The sequence below is a fragment of the Lissotriton helveticus genome, chromosome 11, assembly GCF_964261635.1.
Source record: "Lissotriton helveticus chromosome 11, aLisHel1.1, whole genome shotgun sequence".
Taxonomy (NCBI): Eukaryota; Metazoa; Chordata; class Amphibia; order Caudata; family Salamandridae; genus Lissotriton; species Lissotriton helveticus.
In genome coordinates, this window is record NC_136072.1 from 1,146,979,797 (window position 1) to 1,147,003,002 (window position 23,206).

Below are 23,206 nucleotides of genomic sequence, written 5' to 3' on the forward strand. Positions count from 1 at the left end.
TCAAGCATGGGGCCGAGTAGACCCAGATAGTCTATCCTCCATACTCACTTCCTCCGCTCCCCTCCTTCAAGACTTATCTACCAGCTCCCAGGTCACGGCCATTGATCAATGGCTCTCTGCAGGCTGTGATACCATTGCCCCTCTGAAGCGGGTCTCAACCAAACGAGAGAAGGACGCCAACCAGTGGTTTAATCAAGATCTTAAAGCCACTAAACTGGCGGTGCGGCGTGCGGAACGGGCCTGGAGGAAAAACTACTGCCCCTCCTTGCGTTTAGAGTTTATAAACATCCTGACCCTATATAAGAAAAACATCCTAGAGGCAAAAACCATCTACTTTTCCTCCAAAATCCTCGCAGCCGAAAGTAAATCGAAGGAAATCTTTTCGATTGTTCACAATCTAGCTTTTTCGGATAGAACCTCTCTCAAACCCACCCCTTCTCTGGAACTCTGTCACTCCCTGAATGACTTTTTTATTCAAAAAATCGTAACCATTAAAACCAACATTCCCTCTCCTTCCCTTACCTTTGTGGACCCTCAGTGTCCTCCCCCCAAGGACTATTTCACCACCCTCCCACCTTTAACTAAGGAATCGATAACTGCCATAATCTCACTTGTTAAATCTGGTTCCCCGCTAGATCCTTGTCCGGCTCATATCCTCCGTCATATCTTTTCTAGCTGCCCAGATCCCCCCTCCACCTTCTCAACAGTTCTTTATCCCAGGGTGTGGTACCCAACTCACTTAAATCTGCTGTAATTGTCCCTATTTTGAAAAAACCTGGTGCCGATCCCTCAATCCCAGCCAATTTCCGCCCCATCTCTCTTCTACCGTTCCTGGCGAAAGTTCTTGAGCGTCACGTCACCTACGCCCTGAGCTCTTTCGTGGAGAAGAACGGGGCTCTTGCCCCCCGCCAGGCCGGGTTCCGCCCCGCACACTCCACGGAGTCCGTAGTGCTCTCGGTCCTTGATAACCTCAGGGAGGGAATGGATACCAACCAACATCAGGCCCTGGTTCTCCTCGACCTCTCAGCCGCCTTTGACACGGTGGACCATTCCATCCTACTTTCCCGTGTCAGGGCGGCGGGGATCGGGGGTACCGCGTTGGTCTGGTTATCCTCCTTCCTGAGGGACCGCACCCAGGCAGTTCGCCTGGGAGATTTCACTGCGAACTTCCGCGACGTTCAGTGCGGGGTTCCCCAAGGATCCTCCCTTTCTCCCCTCTTATTCAATCTCTACATCTCCCCTCTTATCTTTTCACTGCAACAAATGGAGGTCTCCGTATTTAATTATGCGGACGACCTCCAGCTTGTGTTCAACCTTTCCTCTTCTCCCGACTCTGTCTCCAACTTTCAAACTATCATGATTCACATCCGAGACTGGATGAACCATAACCATCTTAAACTCAACCCAGACAAGACTGAGCTGGTGTTGACGGGCGGTTCATCCAGTCCCTGGTCCCCCATCTTTTGGCCCCCTTCCCTTGGTGCCCCACCTGTTCCCTCTACCTCAGTTAAAACTCTAGGCATCAAGCTCAACTCCCAACTCACCCTTCACTCCCAGGTTAGTTCTGTGGTTTCCTCCTCCTTTTTGGCACTTCGCACTATTCGCAAGGTGTCCCGCTTTTTTTCTTTTGATGCCCTAAAACTTATCACTCTTGCCATGGTCGTATCCCGCCTGGATTATGGCAACGCCCTATATGCAGGTATCCCTGCATATAGTCTTCGGCGTTTGCAGCAGATCCAAAACCAGGCGGCGCGCCTGGTGTTCAAACTCCCAAAATCCTCCCATACCACTCCCCTCCTGAAATCTTTGCATTGGCTTCCTGTCTGTGCCCGTGTCCAGTTCAAGCTTGCATCTATCACCTTTCAAGCTCGACTGGGCACGGCGCCAGCTTTCATCTCCTCGGCGATCATTCCCTATGTTCCATCTAGGGAACTGAGGTCATCTTCCCAATCCCTTCTCACTGTCCCACGGTTTCGAAGAAAGAAATGGGGAGGCTCAAAGTTTGCGACTCTCGCCCCTACTTTTTGGAACTCTTTGCCTGCAGAGCTCAGAGCTTCAACCTCTTACCTGTTATTCCGGAAACAACTCAAGGCATACCTTTTCGCCAAATCCTTTAACTAATACTATAGTCTCTCATTTTTCTCCTACTCCGGGTTTTCTGCCCTGACCTCTTTCAGTTTTAGCGCCAAGAAACCGCTGGTGTACGTGCGCTGTATAAATAATTTTAAATAGAAATAGAAATAGCCACGGAGACCGCCACTTCCTGGGGTAATCAGTCATAGAAATGCGGAAGGCCCAGGTGTCCACCCCGCCCCCCCCCCGCAGTCCCAGGGACCACCACCTTACCAGGGCAATTAACTTACCCAGGAGTCAAATAGTATAATTGGAAGGGGTCCGTTGCAGCCGCTCGGCCCCAGGGAGCACCACCTCCCCAGGATTAAAGTAACGATTGGTGGGGGATCGCATGGCCCCCTCCTCCTGGAGCCATACATGGTCCTAGGGACCACCACCTCCAGGGCCGGGTCCTGCTATGCCCCGGGGTGCCCATCCCCAGGACTTAGCAGTTTGCTATGGTTTGGCAGGAGAGAAAACTGTGCTCCGCTTTCAGCCAGTGTGAGCATTGAAAATGTCTCACTTACTGAAAGCGGTGACCAATTGCTTTTACAGAGAGGAAGCTGCTTTTTAGCAGCACCCTCTCAGTAAAAGCAATTCCGGCTCCCGCAGGAGGCTGGGAACCAGAAGGGATTGCGGGGGCCTTTAGGCTCCCCTGCTGTACCCATTAATGGGGAGTGGCTGCCCTGGGTGGGACCAGGGCACCCACTATAGAGAACAGGCCTAGTGGGATGGGGTCCCCAAGTCCGAAATCGGTCCAGGAGGAGGTCGCATGGTTCCCCCCTCTCCTATTCAAGAAAGGCCCGACCATGGGGGATGGGGTCTCTGGGGCTGGAATTGGCCCAGGGAAGAGGGGTCACATGGCCCCTTTCCATAATTTGTTTTATAAAAGGCCGGCTTGGCAAGTCGCCGGAGGCCCCACTCCCTTTTGCCACCACTCCTGCAAAGTCCTTGGGGGCCACTACGCCATCCTGTTACCTCTAGTAGGTCTCACAAAGCCTGATTGCTGAGAGGACTTTGGAGGTCACGCCCCCTTTCTCCACCACTCTGCAAACGTGCCTCCTGGTGCACTGCTTGCTGGGGGATGAAGTCCCCTTGGCTTCAGAGGGGGCCAACAAGCCCTCCATTAAGTTCCATACAACTGCACTGCTGAGGGATCTTTGAAGGCCATGTACCCTTTCTCCACCACTCTGCAAATGTGCCTCTTGGCACACTGCTGGTTGGGGAATGAAGTCTGCTCGAATGCTGTGGGTCCTTGCGGGCCAACAAGCCCTCCTATTGCCTCCACAAAGTCCCAAACAGTGAGATTGCTGAGAGGTCATCAGAGGCCATGCCCTCTTTCTCCACCACTCTGAAAATGCACCTCCTGGCTCACAACTGGTAGGGGGATGAAGTCTCCTTGGCTGCTGAGGGTCAATGGGGGCCACATCTGCCTATCGTACCTCCCAAGGATGGCCATGGCATTGGAGGCTCTGATGGCTGTTGCCAGCAGCTCGGAAAATCTCTTCCCAATATTGTGTAACCTGCGCCCTTCCTTGACTGGCGGAGTGGTACAGGAAGTCAACAATAGGGATTGCCGTAACACAACACTGCGTGGCAGCCTTGAAATCATACAAGAAGCATTCCGCTTGCTTGACCGGCATGGGGAGGTCAAAACGTTTCAAAGCCCTCTCTCCCTCTCGAAAAGGTCATGGAAGCTGCCGAGATCTGCTGGAGGATAATCTGCCACTGGCAGCGTGGGAGAAGGTGGTGTGTGTGCCACACTCCATCCATTCATAATGGACATCAGAATCCACTTGTAGCTCCCTTTCTTCCAATTGTTGGTCACTGCTGTCTGATGCTCGGGCAAGAATCTGCAGGGGAGGAAGGACTTCTGTTTTTGTGGAGCAGGTGGAGTTTCCTGATCTGGTATAACGACAGGGTCCTCCTGTCGAGGAACTGGCTTTTGAGCTACATTAGCTTCAGGGAAACTTTTATAGTAGTCACTGAGCATCATACGTAAGTCTGTGACCTGTGACATCGGAAAGTTAATGGAGGGTTCCTGTTGGCGGTCCTCCTCTTTCTGCTCATAATAGGGGTAATGCTCTTGAAAAGTGTCCAAGCGCTGCATGCCTGAGCTTCTGTCTGAGAAGGAATATTCACCATCCAAGAACGCCGAAGGGTCATCTGGTTGGTCTTCTTCCTCTGATTCCAAGCACTTTAATCTGAGTTGAGAGGGGCTGTAAGCGGGCCATAAGGACCTACATTCTTCGATTCCTGGAAATGCAGGAGGCGAGAAGGAGGCAGGGGAGAAATCTTGGAAAAGTCCTGCAACAATGAAGGTATTGTTTTAGAGACTGGCATGTCCATTTTCCTCGTCAACAGGATTGTTGTTAGAGACTGCGCTGACGGTGTGGAAATGTCCGTCGACGGGGCAGAGATGCTCGTCGTCGACGCAGCTCCCAAATGAACCATCAACTACGAAGCTCTCAACGATGTTGAACTCCGCACAGAAGCAGCCAGCATCACCATTTCAGTTTTCGTCGATGCCACAGCTGTCATAGTTTTGACCGTCAACATCATAGATGGTGCTGAAGAAACAGTCGACGGAGCCCTTATTTCAACGGTCGGAGGCGGAAAAAGACCAGTCCACGGGCAGATTTTCTGAGATGGAGTATGTGGCACAGAAGGAGGAGCAGAACCAGATCTTTTTTGGGTATGAGAATAGCCAGGTTGCCCCTTTTTAGCCCTTTTTTCCACGGAAGACCCCTTGTTCTTAGATCTTGACTTTTTCGGATCACTCTGCACAGAATGAGGATCTTCTTCCTTCCTTTTCTTTGGGGAGGTATGAGGCCTTTCCTCACTCTCTGAGCCAGAATCTTTTACAGATTTTCTCTTTTGAAGCCAAAGGAGAAGTCTTCCCTCACGATCCTTGAGGGTTTTTGGAGAAAAAGTCTGGCAGTGCTTACAGTCTCTAGGCTCGTGATCTGGGTAAAGGCAGTAAAAACACTCTTTATGAGGATCTTCAGAGGAGAACCTGGACTTTCAACATATCTTAAAGGCCCCGAACAGCCCCTTTTTAGACTCTGACATTCTGCAGCAAATACAGAAAGAAAAGGATAAACTCACTTTCTAGCAACACCTCAGTTGAAGAGAAGGTTGAGGAAAAGGAACTGCTAGCTCAAAGTTGAAAAGTTCAAGGTAGAAACACTGTGACTGAGCAGAGCTAAGGGAGACTCCCTAACACACGACGTGCGGTAAGAAATCTGAGGTACGACGGCACTGCAGGGGATGGATACTCTAGGTCTGATGTGATTGGCTGGAGTTTAGATGTTCTTTAATGAGGTTAACTGGTTACTAAATCCCATGATTTTCAAGGGAGATTAAGCTTTTATACTGCTATTTTACTGTTACTGTGGGACTCCAACCATGACGACAAGGAAGATTCAAGCATGTGAATCTATAAAAGATACAAAACTGGAGAATTGGTAACACTCCCGGGCCATTGGAATGGTAAAATAGGCATCTTTCAGGTTCAGTTTTATCAACCAATCCTTCTCTCGTAACATATCCATTAAGAGATGGATCCCTTCCATTTTGAAATGTCTCTATACATGGAACATGTTTAGATCTCGTACGTGTATGATGACCACCACCCCTGTTCTTCATTTTCCACTAGTAAAAGTGTACTTACAAAAAACTTGTGGACTAAGGGAACTTCTATAATGGCGCCCTTTGCAACATACTTTTTACCACTTCTTCCACCACTCTCTGGGGAAACATCTCCAGAGGGTTCCATCAGGAAATCTATTTTGAAACCCTGGACGATCTCCAACACTCAAGGGTCCTGCGTTATAGCCTCCCAGACGTGGGTAAAAAGTCAGAGACGACCTCCCACTCTTCCAGGAAAGAAGAATTCGGTGAAATCACTGTATTCACCCTGGTAACCAGTTGAGCCTTGTGCACACGACCTGTTCCCCCTTGCACAATGCAGACGTCCTCTATGGGGATAGAAGGCCATGGATCCTCTGACTTTATATCCTCCGCCAAAGCCTCTTTGTCGAAAGTTTGTGAAGTGGGACCTCTGGAAGCCTTGGCCAGCCGAAAGTCCCTTTTGCCGGCCCATCCAAAAACCTATGGGCTGAAAACCCTGTGCATGTTAGATTGGGCCTTGTGGAGGGCAGTAAAGGTAGCTACGTACTTGCCAACTGTCTTAAACATGTCCTCTCGGAAGAGGAGGCGTTTGCGATTCTTGGAAGTCTCTCTCAGCCAGGTCTCCATGTTTGGGATTAATTTTCATGAGGACTACTCTATGCTTCTCAGCATTGAGGCCAGCATTGGCATTTCCAAGAATAACTAAAGCCCATGATGATCCTTGGTAGGGGTCCCAAAACATCAAGGACTCACTCAATTACCAATACAGCAACTCATACACCAACCCACACAGCCACTCACACACCCATATAGCCACTCAGTCACCCACTCACACACAGATACACACAGCCACTCATATATTATATGTTAGAAGTCTTATCATTCACTAGTAGTACACCTGGTATACTAAATACACTTGGTAGCAGCTTAGCATATATACTTAACACTCAAACTCTTAGAAAACACTTATACTCACTGGATGATGCCATCAGTGATGTCTTTGGAGAGATCATCAGTGATGTCACTGACGATGTCTTGAGTGATGTAATATGTGAGGTCATAAGAAGTGCATTACGGGGTGAAAGTTATAGTTAGCTATGTTAACTATAACCACTGAATTTCTATGGTTTTGTATGAGTGAAATGTGAGCCCAACTTTAATGTCCCTGTAACGTTTTTCTTTTCTCTAGTGAATATATATTTACAAATTATTTTGATTCTCCTTTCCCAAATCCACAAACTTCCTTTCATTCGGTGGCCAGATAGAAGAGGGCAGCACAGCAATTCCTCCATTAAGGTGATGTTTGCAGTTTTATTATTCAAAGTGCAAGTTAAGGCTGAAACTATACATATAAACAAACAAACAAACAAACACACACACACGTAGGTTCAATTACATTCATCAATGTAATTTGGAAGCACGGGTCAAACCTCTTGCGAAAGGTGCACAACTGGATCATACACCACAGAGGTGATGAGCTATATATGTAAAGATATATATGATGTAATGAAACCACATTAGCAGACCACTGTATTTTAAAGCAGAAGCAGATACTTCGCAACAGATGCAAAGACCCACCCTCAAAGTGCACTCTGGGTAATTCTGGCCACTGAAATGTATCCTAGCACCCTAAATCAGTGTGAGCCTATCACATCACTGGTTTGTCGTTTTGCACTCACCACTGAGAATGTCGTTGTTGTTCCCCCAGAAATCTGCTGGTCTGGAGGGTCTGAGGTAGGTCTCGTCCCTATTGGCTGCCAGAATGAGCCTGTAAAACAAGAAGTGATAGCAAAACAACTTTAGACTGTGAATGCACTGCTCTCCCACACTTCATCATGGAGTTATTTTGTTACTTTCACACAATCCTCACTTTATAAATAAACAATTTTATTGACATTTTGTATAAGACAATTACGAGCAAAGCAAGGAATGGCACGTTATCAAATCTGCACAGCTGTGGAATGTAGACGCAAACTTGTTTGTATTTCACATTTTATATGCAGGTAATGCAATAGAAGGACACCAATTCAGTTACCCAGCCTGACATAATGATATTGATGTTAAACATTGAGGAGACCCAGATTTTTCTGCGTGTCTTCGTGCTGCTCCAAGCCCAGTATATCAGTCGCTCCATGGTCAGACACTTGTCCATACCTCTAATCAATTCGCTGACCTCAGCTGCTTCACCATACCTCTTCATTTGTGTGCATGGTTCTGCTTGGTGACAGTCGGACCTAAGAAATTAACTTTTTTCTGTTTCTGTTAATGTATCGACATCCAAGTCTTCCAAGAGACCTAAAAATGCACGTTTGGGAGCAAAGGGAAGCTACTACCCTACTGTCTTGGAGAGGATAAAAGCTATCCCAGTGCAGAAAGTATCGATCACTCCACACCCTCAAATTGTAATCGGGAAATTGATGCTCTCAGGTTCCACAGTGTAATCCAACAGGTGACGCATGTTTTTCATGACATGGAGGTCATGCAAGTATCCGAATTATATCAGCTGACATCGGGCAGAGCCGGCAATTTCCCTTGGCGCCATATGGGTTTCCCTAGAGACCCTGTCTACTAACTCCATTGACCATCTGGATCCTGGCATGTAGGGGATTTGTGTTGGCCAGGGCCAGTAAGGCAAGCACAGTGGCTGAACAGCATAGGTACAATGACCAATAGAGCAGCAACTTGCCTGGCTCAATAAATCCCCATACGTTCCCTCACAGTAATGTGATGTGATGTGATGTGAGATGGTACTTATATAGCGCACTATCACTCCAAGGAGTATCTTGGCGCTTGGATTCCAGAAAAACAGCAGGTGGTAGGAGAAAAGAAGCTGCCTGTCTATAGAGCACATCATATAAATTCTATGCATTCGGAGTTGGACAGGGAGTAGATCCATGTTTTTAAGGACTTTCTGAATTTTGGTTCAGTTGTGGATTGACGCAGGAATGGAGGGAGTTTGTTCCATGCTTTCGTGCCAATAACTGCAATGGATTTTCCTCTTTTAGTTGACATTTTGAACCTAGGGACAAGGAGCAGGTTAGCTGTAGAGGACCCGAGTGATCTTGACGGATGATATTGTTCGAAGTGTTTGCGCAGGTACAGTGGGCCGTGGTGGTGGAAGGCTCTGTAAGTAATGGTAAGAACTTTAAAGAGTATGCGCTTGTGTATAGGAAGCCAGTGTAGTGCATCCAAAGCTGCAGAAGCCGAAGATTTCCTAGGCAATCTGAGGACAAGTCTGGCAGCTGCATGCTGGACCATTTGAAGTTTATGCAGGGCTGATTTGTTAAGTCCTGCATAAAGGCTATTACAATAGTCCAGCCTAGATGTAATAAGGGCAACAGCTACCGTACGTCTAGCACTCAGGGGAAGAAGATCAAAAAAATTCCTAAGGCTCCTGATGATGTCGAAGCATACCCCTGCTACGTCCTTGGCTTGTTGGTTGAAAGTCAGAGTGTTATCAAACTTTATGCCTAGGTTTCTAGCAGCATTGATAGTGTTAGGGGGGGCTTCTGCCTGTTCAGGCCACCAGTCTTGCGGCGAGAAGGAATTATTAGGTCCAAAAGGGATAATTTCAGTCTTGGACGAATTACACTTCAAGTGGTTGTGAGACATCCATTTGAAGGTTGCTGACGGACATTCTTTTAATATTTGTTCTGCATTAGATTGATTTTTGTCAAGGGTCAGAACAAGCTGAGTGTCGTCGGCGTAGGCGACAGTACTGATGTTGAAGGAGGAAATTAAATTTAGTAAGGGAACCATGTACAGGTTAAATAAGGTAGGGCTTAAACTAGAGCCCTGAGGGACCCCAGTTTTAGTGATTATTTCTTCTGAAGAAAAATCGCCCAGCCTTACAATTTGACGCCTGTATGCTAAATAGTTTTTAAACCATTCGAACACGGTTCCTGCTATGCCTGCGGTGGTAAGGCGATGTAAAAGGATAGCATGGGATACCGTGTCGAATGCTGCCGAAAGATCTAATAGGATCAGGACAGCATGTTTGCCCTGATCCAATGCAGCACGAATGGTTTCAGTGGAAGATAGTAGTGCAGATTCAGTGGAATGATGGGTTCTTAAACCTGCCTGACAGGAATGTAATATGCCATTTTCCTCAAGAAATGCCATTAGTTGTTTATTTGCAAAGGATTCTGCAATCTTGCAGATGGCAGGAAGAAGAGAAATGGGGCGTAGATTGGAAAGTATAGTAGGGTCTTGAGAGACCTTTTTCTGTAGAGGTTTCACTATTGCTACCTTCCATTGAGGAGGAATCTCCCCAGATTGGAAAGATGAGTTAATGATGGCGTTGATATAGGGGTTGGCCTCCTGTGTTATGGATTTAAGAAATGAGGGGGGGCAGGGGTCAGAAGGGGATCCGGATTTGAGGGTGGAAATTCCTTGTAGAGTGTCATCAAGACTAATATGACTAAATATTTCCCATCTGGGTTGATGGGGCTTGAGAACAGTTTCACTTCCAGGTTCTGCTGTTAGGAATTGGGGAAAGTCATTGGTGAGCATTTCTATTTTTTGGGTGAAGTAAGAAGCTATGTTGTTACATAAAATTTGGGACGGGGGACTCTCGCGAGTAGCAATTTTAGGTTTAGTGAAGCTGTTAACAATTTTAAAAATTTCTTTTTGGTTGTTGCTAGCTGCTTCAATACGGGAAGTGAAATAACTAATTTTTGCATCCTTAATGGCAGAGTGATACGCTCTCCTAGCTGTCTTATATATCACTTTGGCGTGATTGTCATAGTTCCGTCGCCATTTTCGTTCTAAGAGTTTGATTTCCACTAGTTGGTCTTTTAAGGTGTCTGAAAACCAGGGAGCAGAAATGTTCCTTTTTCCTATGGAATCTCTAGTTCTTTCTGGGTTTCTAATATTGTTACCAATGTCAGTCATCCATTTTTCAAATTTTTGATAGTCTATGGTAGTATTCCCCGAAAGAATGGGTTTGATTTCCTTGGCCACAACTAGTTAGATCAGGATGTTTCATAATTTTTCCCCAGTTGGGTAGAGCGTTTCCCCTACTCATTACCTCTTTAGGCTTCAATTGATTCCCTGTGAGTTCAATATAGAATTCAATGAAGAAGTGATCGGTCCAGGTTTGAGGTATGGGATCCTTAACCATCATATTATCCAAGTTAGAACTAATACAGTCAAGGGAGTGTCCGGCCTAGTGAGTGGTTTTAAAAGTTCTGAGAGTTAATCCCAGGATCTGTAAGATTTCCTTAAAATTAGAGGCGTGATTGTCATTAGGGTCGTCTAAGTGGAGATTTAGATCACCTACTATAGTAAAATTGGAATATCTGAGGGTCAGGTCGCTCAATACTTCTCCCACACTAGCAAAGAATTGCGTGGGATTACGGGGGGACGATAAAACAATGCTCCTGAAAAGGAGAAAGTGTCATGCACTTAAATACAAAAGTATAAGCTCTCAGCTTCTTTGATATCAGGAAGTTCTCTAACAGAACACTTTTAGACATCTTTGTAAATGATAGCCAAGCCACCACCACGCTGTTCTACGCGATCTTGTCTACAGATAGAGTAACCAGGGGGGACGGCGTGGACTATATCAGGGTTGGACCAGCATTGAAAGCCAGGTTTCTGTTATAAATAAACAATCTAAATCGTTTTCGCTAATTAGGTCAAAAAATGTGAAGTGCATGTTTGCACATGGAGCGTGCATTAATCAGACCACCCTTCAGGAAGTTAGGAGTGGGTTGATTTACAATAGGGTGATAGGGTTTAAGTGTATGTCTACAGACCGCACAACAAATGGGACCTACCCACTTGTCTACATCGAGGGTATGGTGGCAAAGGGAACAGCTAATATTTAAAGCTAAGATGGCGTTTTTGGATAGAGGAGTCGCCTGAGTATAGTGTGTAGCCCTAGGCCCGTCCTCGGCGTGGACGAGCACAGACGGGCTGGACTAAGGCGTGACTCGGCACGACAGTGGCGCGCCCGCTGCTCGCGTTCGCTGCGCGAAGCAGTGGCCATCTGTATTTGTAGTCCCTACTACAGCAAGGGCGCTAGGACTTGTAGTTCCCTGCCGTAGTTTTCAGGGGTCTGGTCCCGCGATTACCGGCCACAATCCCTAGTCGATTGTGAGCTCGGAGGGGGTGCAACAATGTTTTAAAGCAGAAGGGAGAATTATTTTAAAATGACAAAAGTCAAAAGCGCCGCAAATGAAAATTAATAACACAACGTTTTAAAATACGTACTGACTACCACCCGACTTCCGCCTCAGGTGCAAGGAATAATTAATGTGCTAGTGGCTGGAGCAGCCTAGTATTAATCACCAGGCTCCCGCCTCGCGTATCGTTGGAATCTCGCGTCTCATTGTACTCATCCATCAACACCCTAAGTACCCCCCTGCCCACGTAAAGGAAAAGAGGTGCTGATGATTGCTGAAAAAACATACCCAGGGTAGGGAATGGATAATCCTGCAGTGAATATCATAGCTTGGGGAAGGAGGGACAACATACTGAGCAGGCCTAGACACCTCCGGGTATTAGTGCGTGTTATACATTTAAATTTCATTTCATTTCAGGCCCACCAGACCCATAAAGGATACAGGAAGAGCTCTCCGCCGACCAAAGTAACTTTTAAGGGCATGGAAAACTTGGGCCACATTGTACTTCTAGACTATGTACACACACAAGTAAAGCCCACACACTCCTCTCATCGACTTTGAATAAGGTTTATGCCAATTTACTCCAAGCTCTAAATATTCCTCAAATGAGTTTAGGATTTGAATAGCTCACAGGCCGGAAAATATCAGCAAGATTCCCCCATGGTCAGATCATAGTTTCATTTGTGGCATTGCTCTTCAAATTAGACAATTAGCCTTTCATTCAGTACAGGAATGACAATGTATTTTCTTTCATTGGTTATTTTTTATTTCTTTTTTTCTTCATAAATTTTATCAAAATTATTTAAAACAATTTTTTCTCATTTTAAGTCTTTTTCTTAGTGAGCATTAATTCATTAACATTGGTGTTAATCCAAACAATTATAAAAGTGAAAGGTGAATAACGCAGTTTTATGCAGTTATTTATGCTAGGTTATTTTACGCCAGGCGTAAAATAACATATACGATCTGTGTTACCTCAAACTTAGAGATTGTTTTAGAGTTTGTAAGATTGTGGTATGGTATGAGTCATATGTATGTGAGTTAGTGTGTGTAACAGGGGAATGGTTGTGGAACACACAAAACATTTTGGAGAAACTGCATAAAACTGTTATTCACCTTTCACTTTTATAATTGTTTGGATTAACACCAATGTTAATGAATTAATGCTCACTATGAAAAAGACTTAAAATGAGAAAAAATTGTTTTAAATAATTTTGATAAAATTTATGAAGAAAAAAAGAAATACAAAATAACCAATGAAAGAAAAGACATTGTCATTCCTGTACTGAAAGAAAGGCTAATTGTCTAATTTGAAGAGCAATGCCACAAATGAAACTATGATCTGACCATGGGGGAATCTTGCTGATATTTTATGTGAAGTGTAGTCCTCTCTTTTCCCTGGTCGTAGAAGCAATTACAGAGGGGGTCCCAAATTCTATGTTAGCTCACAGGCCGGAACCCCTGGAGAAGGGTAGCTCAAGAATGAAAGCAAGTAGTCTGTGTATAGAATGACATGATACTCCACCCCAAGACCCACTTAGAGCTTTACACCAGTGCATCAATCTGTACCCATTGGGTGAGCGGCTCCACTGCAAGCGCACATAACAATGGTATTAAGGGGCAACGTTAGCAGGGCCCCCTCGAAATGGAGAATAGTCTGGATAAGACCCCAAAGTCTCAGATTCTGCTGGCTGCTCTTACAAGAGTCTTTCATATTTAAAATATGTTAGGCTGATGTTCATTTTTGTAATGCCCCAAATTGAATCTCCCACTCTAATGTGTTAAAGGGTTTAAGCTGGTCTGGGTTTCAGCTGGTCTATCAGTGTGAAAACTCTAACTTTATGGGTCCAGAACCAGCCTGCCAGGAATGCCTAACCTCAAAGAAATACCAATAGATTTCTCCAGCCGTAAGTTCCTGTATTGGCCCTGGTCAACAACATATTTACTTCAAGTCCTATGTTTCATACACATTGCTCCAGGGAACAAAGACCTTGATTCCTCAACAATCTAGCCACCTGCTTTGTCCCATAAGCAGCCAGAGATTAAGACAAACCATGCTTAATGGGCCAGCACAGGCAAGACAGGAAGTAGCAGATCAAGATCACTGGAGTCCAATTCTAGAACAAACTGAACCCACACAGAGATCTCAGCCTCTCTGCAACAAATTCAGGCAGACCTGAAAGCTGCCCCTCTTCTGGAGACCTCTGTCTTGTGGGCTATCCACAAAGATCAATTTCCTCTGAAACTACAGAACTTCAGTAGTTCAGGCAATATCACACTGACTAAAGGTTGACTGGGACTGTGATCCACGTGCAACTTTTGCAAGGACACGTTCTATTTGGTAGTCTGAAGCAGCCATGAGGTGTATTTATTAACACCATATAAAACTCCTTAATCAATAAATCATAAACATAGGTTCTGACATTTTAACCATCCACATACCACTTTTTTTCCCAGAAGAAAATATGCTCTGATAGGATACAAGGTGTCTGAAAACAATTCCCACATGCTACATCTCTAAGGAGGGCTCTACATACACCGGAAGACTAAAGACTATTGTTTTCCTTAGAATACAAAAGTCTCAAAGAGCTGCTCTTCCAATAACTACTTGTAGGACTGTTCCTCCAATATCGGAGATTTATAATTCCTTTAACAGCGATTTATATGTGACTTAACATGATATTGCTGAGTATTGGTCTTCTCATAAAATAAAGTTGTTGAGTACAGTTTTTCCTAAAATGTGATGTCCCTGAACACACTTTCATCAACTGCGAAAACAGAGTGCGGCTCTCTCTATATCATGACACCAAGGACAATGGTCTGCGTTTGGAGTGCCGCACTCTTCTTCAATAACACGATAGGAGGATCCCAGGGCAGCACTGCCATGACTGTACACAGATACCAGCTGCCTGCTTTCCCTCAGTTGTGTTTTGCTCAGCAGGGGAACTGTTGAGGTTGTGTCTTTGACTGCATCTTTGATTGCATATGGCACCTCTCTGCTTCAGACCTCTGCATGAGCTGTGTCCCTCTGTGCTGCTCAAGGGTGAACCTAAACTGCCATGTTGTGTCAGTGTTTCACCACCGCTTCCCCTTTCACCTAGACGTTCCTCCCTACTCCCGGCGGTTGCCATCCAGACATGCCAGTCTGAGTCCTACATCTCCCATGTGGCTGTATTACTGCATATTTCTGGTTCAGTCTGGACGAAGTAGAACAGGCCACAGAATATAACTGATTTCTCAGTGCTGCCTTTCCTATATATGACATGGCTGCAGAATATATAACAAGCATTTGCAATGCAATAGGTCTCGCATTTACGCGAGTTTCAGCTATTGGCATTGTAAATGACAATGCCTTTTATTTATGTTTTAAAAACGAAAACAAGAATAAAAGGCATTGTCATTTGCAATGTCAATAGCTCAAATTTGCATAAATGTGAGACCTATTGTATTGCAAATGCTTGTTTTTTTATATATACACAAGAGATGGTATCCTGGTGGGTAGAAGCCTATATTACAAAGAAGAATCGGCTTACCTCAACACCACAGTGATTACCACGGAGCCCTCTCCTACGCTGCCAACAAGAAGACCTTCCCTCATACCACCAGATAACTACGCCCAGCAAATAAAAGTCTTCCCTGGCCTGATGCTTTACAACTGCCCTCGATAGGAGGCCGTAGGATATTTACTGAGGGCAGTACACTCTGAAATGGCTTACCAGAAGCTCTTCTTTCTGAGCACTAGAGCCTTATTGACGTACTGTGACCTCTTTCCATACCCTCTCACATGTCTCACTAGTCCAGCAGGATTCAGTGTCAGTGACCATCTCTTTTCTAGAAAGTAGATGCCAGAGCAGATCTCAGAGTCCAAGGTGAATGTTTTACAACACTCCCATGCTTTACAGCTAGGTTTGCACCACATAAATACATACGTATACATAAACCTATGTCACTGGACTCATAAGGTTCCCCAAAAGGTCAACGACTAAACTGTAAAGGGCTAACTGAATGACTATTCTAGAGCGCTGTTTCTCCAAGGATCACTTCATTTCTGTGCGTTTATGTGCAAACTTCACATGTATATTTGTAAAGGCACATTCACCCCAGCAGGGGAATTATGGCACCAACAGAAAAAATGGATGTTTATGGTTACCCAACTGTACTCCTGTCATTAACCTTGGAAGGATGAAAGTGTGAGAGCCGCACCCCTCCCCCAGGGATTTGAACCTTTCTACGCAGTCGAATACCGATTCCTGCCTGAATGTGTTATCACACTGAGCCCCCAGACCAAGCGTATATTTTGCTGGAACATGTGATTCCGCTGTGGCCCTTCTAAAGTGTGTTCTTTTGCCTGGAAGCACGCCTTTAGGGCATGTTTGCCTACATGCACGCCCACACTACATCCAGCTGCCTGACCTCTGGTTGCTGCCACCTTTAAAACTGCAACATCCGTGACCAGAACCACACGCCTTTACAGCAAACTCATTAGCTGGTATGGGGATCCAATTTCTTCACCAGATTCTCATAATGTCCTGGGCAGTATCACAGTGTTACTGAGGCGAAACTCCAAAGGCTTCGGAGATTACAGGCAATCAAGATGGTGGCCCCTCTGATCCCCTGGTGGAAACGTGCTCTCCGAGGTGAACGAAAAAGCAGTCTGCGATGTAATGTGTTCTCTCGAATTACAGCAGCTGACCTATCACAGGCCTGGTGCAGTCGGTGGTGGGCACTTGGGCTTCTCGGGGACTGAGCAATGCTCAGCACCAAATAACTGGCCAAAGTGTACAAGGCGCCACTGGAAGCAGTAGCACAAAGAGCCAGTTTCTGTCAGTGTTTAGCCGGTTGCAGGTGCGCATGTTAACAGTCAGGGCAGGCAGCATCAGCAAATGGAGCACCTCATTTCACATTGATGTCTCACAGTGTCACTAATAAGCCCCTTTGTATCAACAGCACTAAGAAGTTCCAAAGCACTAGCAGCCACTATACCATCTGTGAGTCCAACTGCCCCAGACGACAAGCTCCACACCCATTGCTTCTCTATCTCGACCTACGATGAGCTCCATAACTCCTGCTGTTAGCAGTCACTCCCACCAACTTACTCGGCACAGCTCCACGTCGTGTATGTATCCTACAAGGGCTGTCAAGAGTTCAAACATGACTTCTATGCGGGGAGGGAGAGAAACCAAAAGCGTGCCATGCGCGTGTTGTGCTAAAATGTCGCGTTCGCGTGCACATCTACTGTCATCTACGCGTGCACATCTCCTGTCCCCCTTCGGCACAGAAACCAACAACAATAGATCTCGCCAATGCGAGCAGCGCATGTGCTGCATCGCTAGGCGAGACCTAAAAAAAGACAAGCTAGCAGTACCATTCCAAAACATTCCCATCTACAAGGTCAATTTTCCACATAATATAGAAGACCTCTGAGTTGTAATGGAGGCGGAGGGCTGAATTCTGCATCATGTTAGATATTGGATGACTCCTCTTCCTGAACATCTCTTTAATGCTGTACATGATCGGCAGAGGCCTTCATGTGCACTGTCATCTTCACGATGAGACTCATACTGAGCTAATTATCTCTGGGTCCTAGTGAGGATTTAGGCTCTTGATAGGAACAAGCAGCCAACATTTTTAGTTAACTTAAATCATGTAAATCATTATATATAAGAGAGCCCCGAAACTGCCTGGTAGTGGGAAGTTAAAGACGGTGGATGGGTCTAAGAGAATTCATTTTCATTTAAGTATCGACACCACTCCTTCTACCCACCAGCTGCTGACAAGAACAACAAAGGATTCAAATAATGGTTATTGTGGTAAAGATTTGTATGAAACCCACATGTACTAACAAGGATGTGCTGTAAGATCTCACTGGCCATCTCACAGCCACCAGGTGTGCAAAAAACGCATTATTTATTTTTAGACTTTCGGATAGTGCTGTACCTGACACCACAATCCTCTTCAAAGCACTGGATTGAGTGAGGTGAGACCCTTCAGGTGGTTCTCGGTTTTAGTTATCATTAAGGAGTGCCCTGAGAGGTTAATGATGGTTCATCTGGCCCCAGAGAAATTCAGTTCAGGAGACCAGAGAGTGGGCATAACCAATGTCTACAACGTATTAAAGTCATCCAGGATCTGGAGTCTCTCAGAACGTCATTTCCTTCTCTGCTGCGGTCCAGTCTCTGGGACAAAGGGGAGACTGCTCGTTCAAGCAGTGATGATCCAAAGCAGAGCCCATTGCTACAAATTATTGAAGTTGTCAAGGATGTGGAGGCCCTTGAATTGGAATATCCCGTCTCTCCTGGAATTTGCCCTCCAGGACCACCTGGGTGGGTCCTGGGGGAGTGGGGGGCAGTGATGCCACAAAGCACCATTGAGAGGTAAGAGTGTTCAGGTCTTTGAAGTTGAGGCTGTCTGGTAAGAATCTTAAGGTAGACTCAGTTACTTCTAATGGAACCCACCCACAGTTTTGAGGGTGTTCCTCTAGGTTCTGTTCTTTTAGTCTTACATTGATGGCACATTTAAGCACTGTGTGTGGATCATATTTTTATGTGGTATTTAGTACAGTGGACACTGAATAACGTTATCTATTCTAGGTACTGATGAGAGTTGAGTTCAGTGGGGCGTAACTAGCAGCCGAGGAAGATGGCTGCTTGCTAAAAGGGCTCTGTGTCGCGCCGGGACTAATCCCCTGAAATCCGCTCATTAATCCTACAGTGTTTGGGCCAGTTCGGAGGGAATGGTGATGAAATGACCCTCGGCTGTCGAACCTCAGGAAAACGAAACAACTGAGTGGCGTCGCAGGGGCATGAAACCGCCTCATAGCTGGTCGAGGCATCCCGGGAAAATGGCAGCCGGAACCCCTTTGGATGGGGGCTCTATGACTTGCCCACGGGCCCCCACATGGTATATCGACTGAGCCTGTGACTGATTTAAGTAGCTGGCAGAGCGGGTCGCTTACCTGTTGGAGAGGTGGACCCAGGACACTGCGACTGGAGGATTCATGCCCCCCATCGCAGAGTCGGAGGTGAGGTGAGGGTCCCGGGTGGGGCCTGAAGGCTTTAAAGGAGGCTGGAGGCAGGAGAGGTGTCCGGAACCAAGGGAGCAGTGGCGGACCTTCCGCTTGCCTGCTGACGAGGTAGGAACTTGGAACATTTGCGGGCAGCCTGGCGGCTTCTGGGTCGGACGCGGGCACCTGAGGGGCCTGCGGACAGCGGTTCCGAGACTGCAGCCTATGCGGCCCAGACAGAGACTAGTAGCAGCCCGGGAGGAGGGCCCTGCAGGAGAGGGCCGAGTGACATTCCAGTGGCTGGGGGAAAGAGCAGAGGAGGAGTCAGCCCGAGGCAATAGAGAGGCAAAACGGGGGCTCCGCTCCCCCAACCCCTTCTTAAGGTTTCATGGAGATGGACGGGGGCCCGGGTGTGCTTCACAGGCCAGGCTTAGAGGCATGCGGGTAGGGCGACCAACTGGCATAGGTGCAAATTCAGGACGGTGAGTGTAAAAATTCAGGACAAAGGGACAAAATTCAGGACAAAAATTCAGGACAAAGGGTCAAAATTCAGGACAAAAGTTCGGGACAAAAGTTAAGTTTTATAGACACGTCATAGGTGGTCGCGCAATAGTATATAAGTAAGTAAATAGACAACCACCTAATTAAAGTCAAAATGAGTTTATATTAGGTTGAGACAACTGTGCACGTCACGGTTTTTCAGTATGGCCGCAGCTTGCTACCTTAGACGATTCACAATTTACATCTCGCTCCAGCAGGTGCATTAGTCACCAGACAATGGTGAACCACACCTGAATATAAGTGAGGCCGCTTTTATTGTTGATTGAAAACTACTGGATATACAAGGAGGTTTGCAGTGCCAGCCCCCAGTAACAAAACCGCTCCCCCCCCCTTTCCAGCCTCCCAGGGAAACACCCTATGCCTGGTCCGGCCAGTCCGGCCTTGCTACCACCCTTCAATGGTGCCCCTCATCTTCACTTAGACCGTCTCTCGTGTATTTAATTTCTTTTATAGTGTTACTCATCCCAAGTATGTAGGGCAGGGTGTCGGAGTACGTTACATTACACACACATTATATAGAGACAATGACTCATATTAACGTGAAAGTCATTGTATAGGAAATGTTACTTGAGATAATGAGTGCTACAAGGTGTAATCAATCATTCAGTCTTTCACCATTCATTCTGTCCTTCCATCTGTGTGTCCATCTATATCCAAACATATTCAACCATTTGCAAACCTATCCACCATATATCCTTCCATCCATTATTTCACTCATCCATCCCTTCATCCACCCTTTCACTCGTCCAGCCAATATTCATCTACCCACCCTTTCACCCCATCCATCCGTACACTCATCCATCCACTCTTCAACCCATCCATCTATTCAGTCACCCATCCAGCCATTTACCCTTTCACCCATCCAGCCATCCATTCACTTACTCATCCATACATCCATTCACTTGCCCATCATCTACCCTTCCACCCATACATCCATCTATTTACCTTTTCTCTCATCCATACTTCCACTCATTCATCAATCCTTTCTTTCATTATCTATCCATTCACCCTTTCGTTCATCCATTCATCCTTTCAGCAATCCATCCAGCCATTCACACATTCCTTTAGTTTTTTACTTTCCCACCTTTTCACATTATGAGCTGAGCCTTTGTCTGCAGAGTCACAGACAGAAGAGGCCGATCAAGAACTTCACCTCGCTGTAGTTCGCAAGGCAAGGGGTGGGGGAGAGTTCACTATGCCCCTGCACATAGGCAATCTGAAAACGTAGAAATCATGAGTCATGCATGATGCACTGTGCCAGGATGTGAGGTGACTGTGACATGGTGTTGTTTCCACGCCTATAAGTGGTGTAAAAAAACTTGGGGGTCTCTTCAAAGTGTGTGTTCTATGTAATTAAGGGCGTGGTTTAAAACACCTAGGCAAAAAATCTGCGCTTAGCATAGTCTTCCGCCCGACTGGTATTATGCTGTTTCTGTCATTGGATCCAGATGTATAATACAGCAAGTATCATTACACCAACAAGAAGCCAGGACTATTGGCTTTGTCACAGGGTATTAGTTGCTTAAAATAAAAAAGCAGTAACAAGGGCTTTGTTGAATATAATATTGAAAACACCTCACTCTAAAATGATGGGACAGTAAAAGAACGATAACCCCTTCTTTTTAACTTGTTCTTCAGACTTCTTTAAATAAACTGTTTTTTCAGGTTGCAGAATTGGCGTTTTAGCTTTTTTCTAACAGATTGTCCTGTTGTACACTGAGGCTGGAGGAGGCCACCACATGCTGTCACACCACAGACTGCCCCATTGTCATTCTGTATGGGGCTATCAGCCGGCATACAGAATGACAATGGGCGGGTGGAGCTGCTCTTGTACTCCAGGAGGAGTGAGAGGTGGCCCCATCAGCGGGGATGAGGTCTCTCACTGGGGAGCAGTGCTGTTCCCTCAAGGCCAAAATTACGGACAAAAGGCATCCGTAAAAGGGATCCTCACGGACAACGGACGTGAGGTCCCAATTACGGACGGTCTGTGAAATTTACGGACGGTTGGTCACCCTACCTGCTGGGCCCCAGATTAGCAAGTACAGTGTATCCTGCCAGCTGCGTGGAAGCTCTCCAGCCTAGGAGACTGGAGCGGGAATAATCCTGTAAGCAGAAAGGTCAGAAGTGATCCCAATTGGAGGCATCGATTTAAGATTAGCTGAGGCGGAGTGATTGAAGATGCCCCTGGACCCGGGTGGGTCTATTAACCCCAGAGAGGTGAACTGTGTGGACTGGATCCTGCACTCACTGCAAACACTCAAGTCAGTACCACACTGGGTAAAGAGAGGATCAACACGGCAGGCGAGCAGGAGGGTGTTGGAGGGAGTCTGACCTGCCAGGGTCCGTGTGGGTCGAATGAAGCAGCAAGGTGAGTAGGGGGGGGGGGGGCGTGAAATGGTAAAGGGCCACCTTCAAAAACCCCTGCAGTAGAATAATCTGGATAAATAAGTGGGGAGGATGTCCGCAGCAAAGACTCCGACCCAGGGTGCAGAGTGCGTGGCTCCGTGAGGCGAATCGCAACAGGAATGGCCCCCTCCCTGCGCACAATTATGGCAGCCGGGGCTCCATCGCACCTATAGAGCCCCAACTGGATGTCAATCTACTCTGGTCCAATTTCCACAAAATTTCTGAAAAAGTGGCAAACGCATGTAAACGGGCTGCTTTCCACAACATAACGCCTGGAGGAACAAATAAAGATCTTAACAAAAGAGAGTACAGCAATGGCCCCCAGACTGGAGGATCAGGAAGGGATGGCAAGAAGGAACAACATAAGAATGGTTAGTGTTCCCGAATATTCTGAGGGTCCCAGTGTTGATCTATTCCTAGAGGACCTTGCCCTTAATAAGCTGCAAACAAAACGCCTCTCAAACTTTTTCTCTGTGGCATTGGGCCCATCTCCACGGCCGAGGTCGCTGCCGTGAACAATAATGGCCCGCATACTAAATTACAGGGATCGTGATACGATATTACAAGTGGCACGGACGCAGGGAGATCTACACCACGACAATGTGGTGATCCGCTTTTCCACGGACTTTACCTTCAAGGGGCAGCTCCAATTAAAAAGCTTTGATGAAGTTAAAAGAGCATTAAGGACCAAGGAGTTGAAATATATGATGTTCTTCCCCTCCAAACTGAAAGTCATCAAGGACAGAAAAACATGGCACTTTATCACCCCTGAAGAAGCATGGGACTGGCTGGAAGGTGGCCGGAAAAGGGGCCAATGGAGAAAAGAGGAAAGATCGATCCAGAGGCTCTGGGGAGAGGAGGAACACCCCCTCACCCCCCACCCTTGGACAGCCAACGAGAACTGCACCCCCCTTCGCGAGGCATGTGAGCATTCCAGCTGGGATATGAGCATGAAGGGGATGGTTTGGTACACAGGGTGGGGGGGCATCATGTGTGATGCTGGAGGGCTCGGGACGGGGGTGGGGGGCAGAGAACCACATGAGAGAAATTGGCATCGAAACTTTGTCTTAGACATGTTGAATTCACTCTGAGCCGAGGCGTATGCATTTAATCCAGTGTGCAGGGTATATTTCAGTTATGGCCGTATAAGTTATCCAGAATGCCATTAACTGGGCGGCTGCAGCCTTTTCCAATTACAATATGTTCTGTTTGGGGCAACAGGCGCCCTGTAATTTGGGGATGGGAGCAGTTCAAAACCCACAGAGCAGGGTAGCGGGTGGGGAGGTTCAGGGGGTTTACTGTTTATAATGGCTTCGCAGTTCCGTGACTAACTTTCACAGTGGGGTTTGGGTGGACCTTGTGT

The 23,206-nt window shown here is 46.5% G+C and overlaps 1 protein-coding gene across 1 annotated transcript in view; it reads right to left on the bottom strand.

Moving 5' to 3' along the window:
- The window catches only part of TANGO2 (transport and golgi organization 2 homolog), a 538,903-nt gene that overhangs the window by 239,490 nt on the left and 276,207 nt on the right, over positions 1-23,206 (bottom strand). Inside the window, exon 4 of the mRNA XM_078667926.1 lies at positions 7,425-7,513. Coding sequence (XP_078524052.1) covers positions 7,425-7,513 — 89 coding nt within the window. The remainder of the gene's footprint in view (positions 1-7,424; positions 7,514-23,206) is intronic.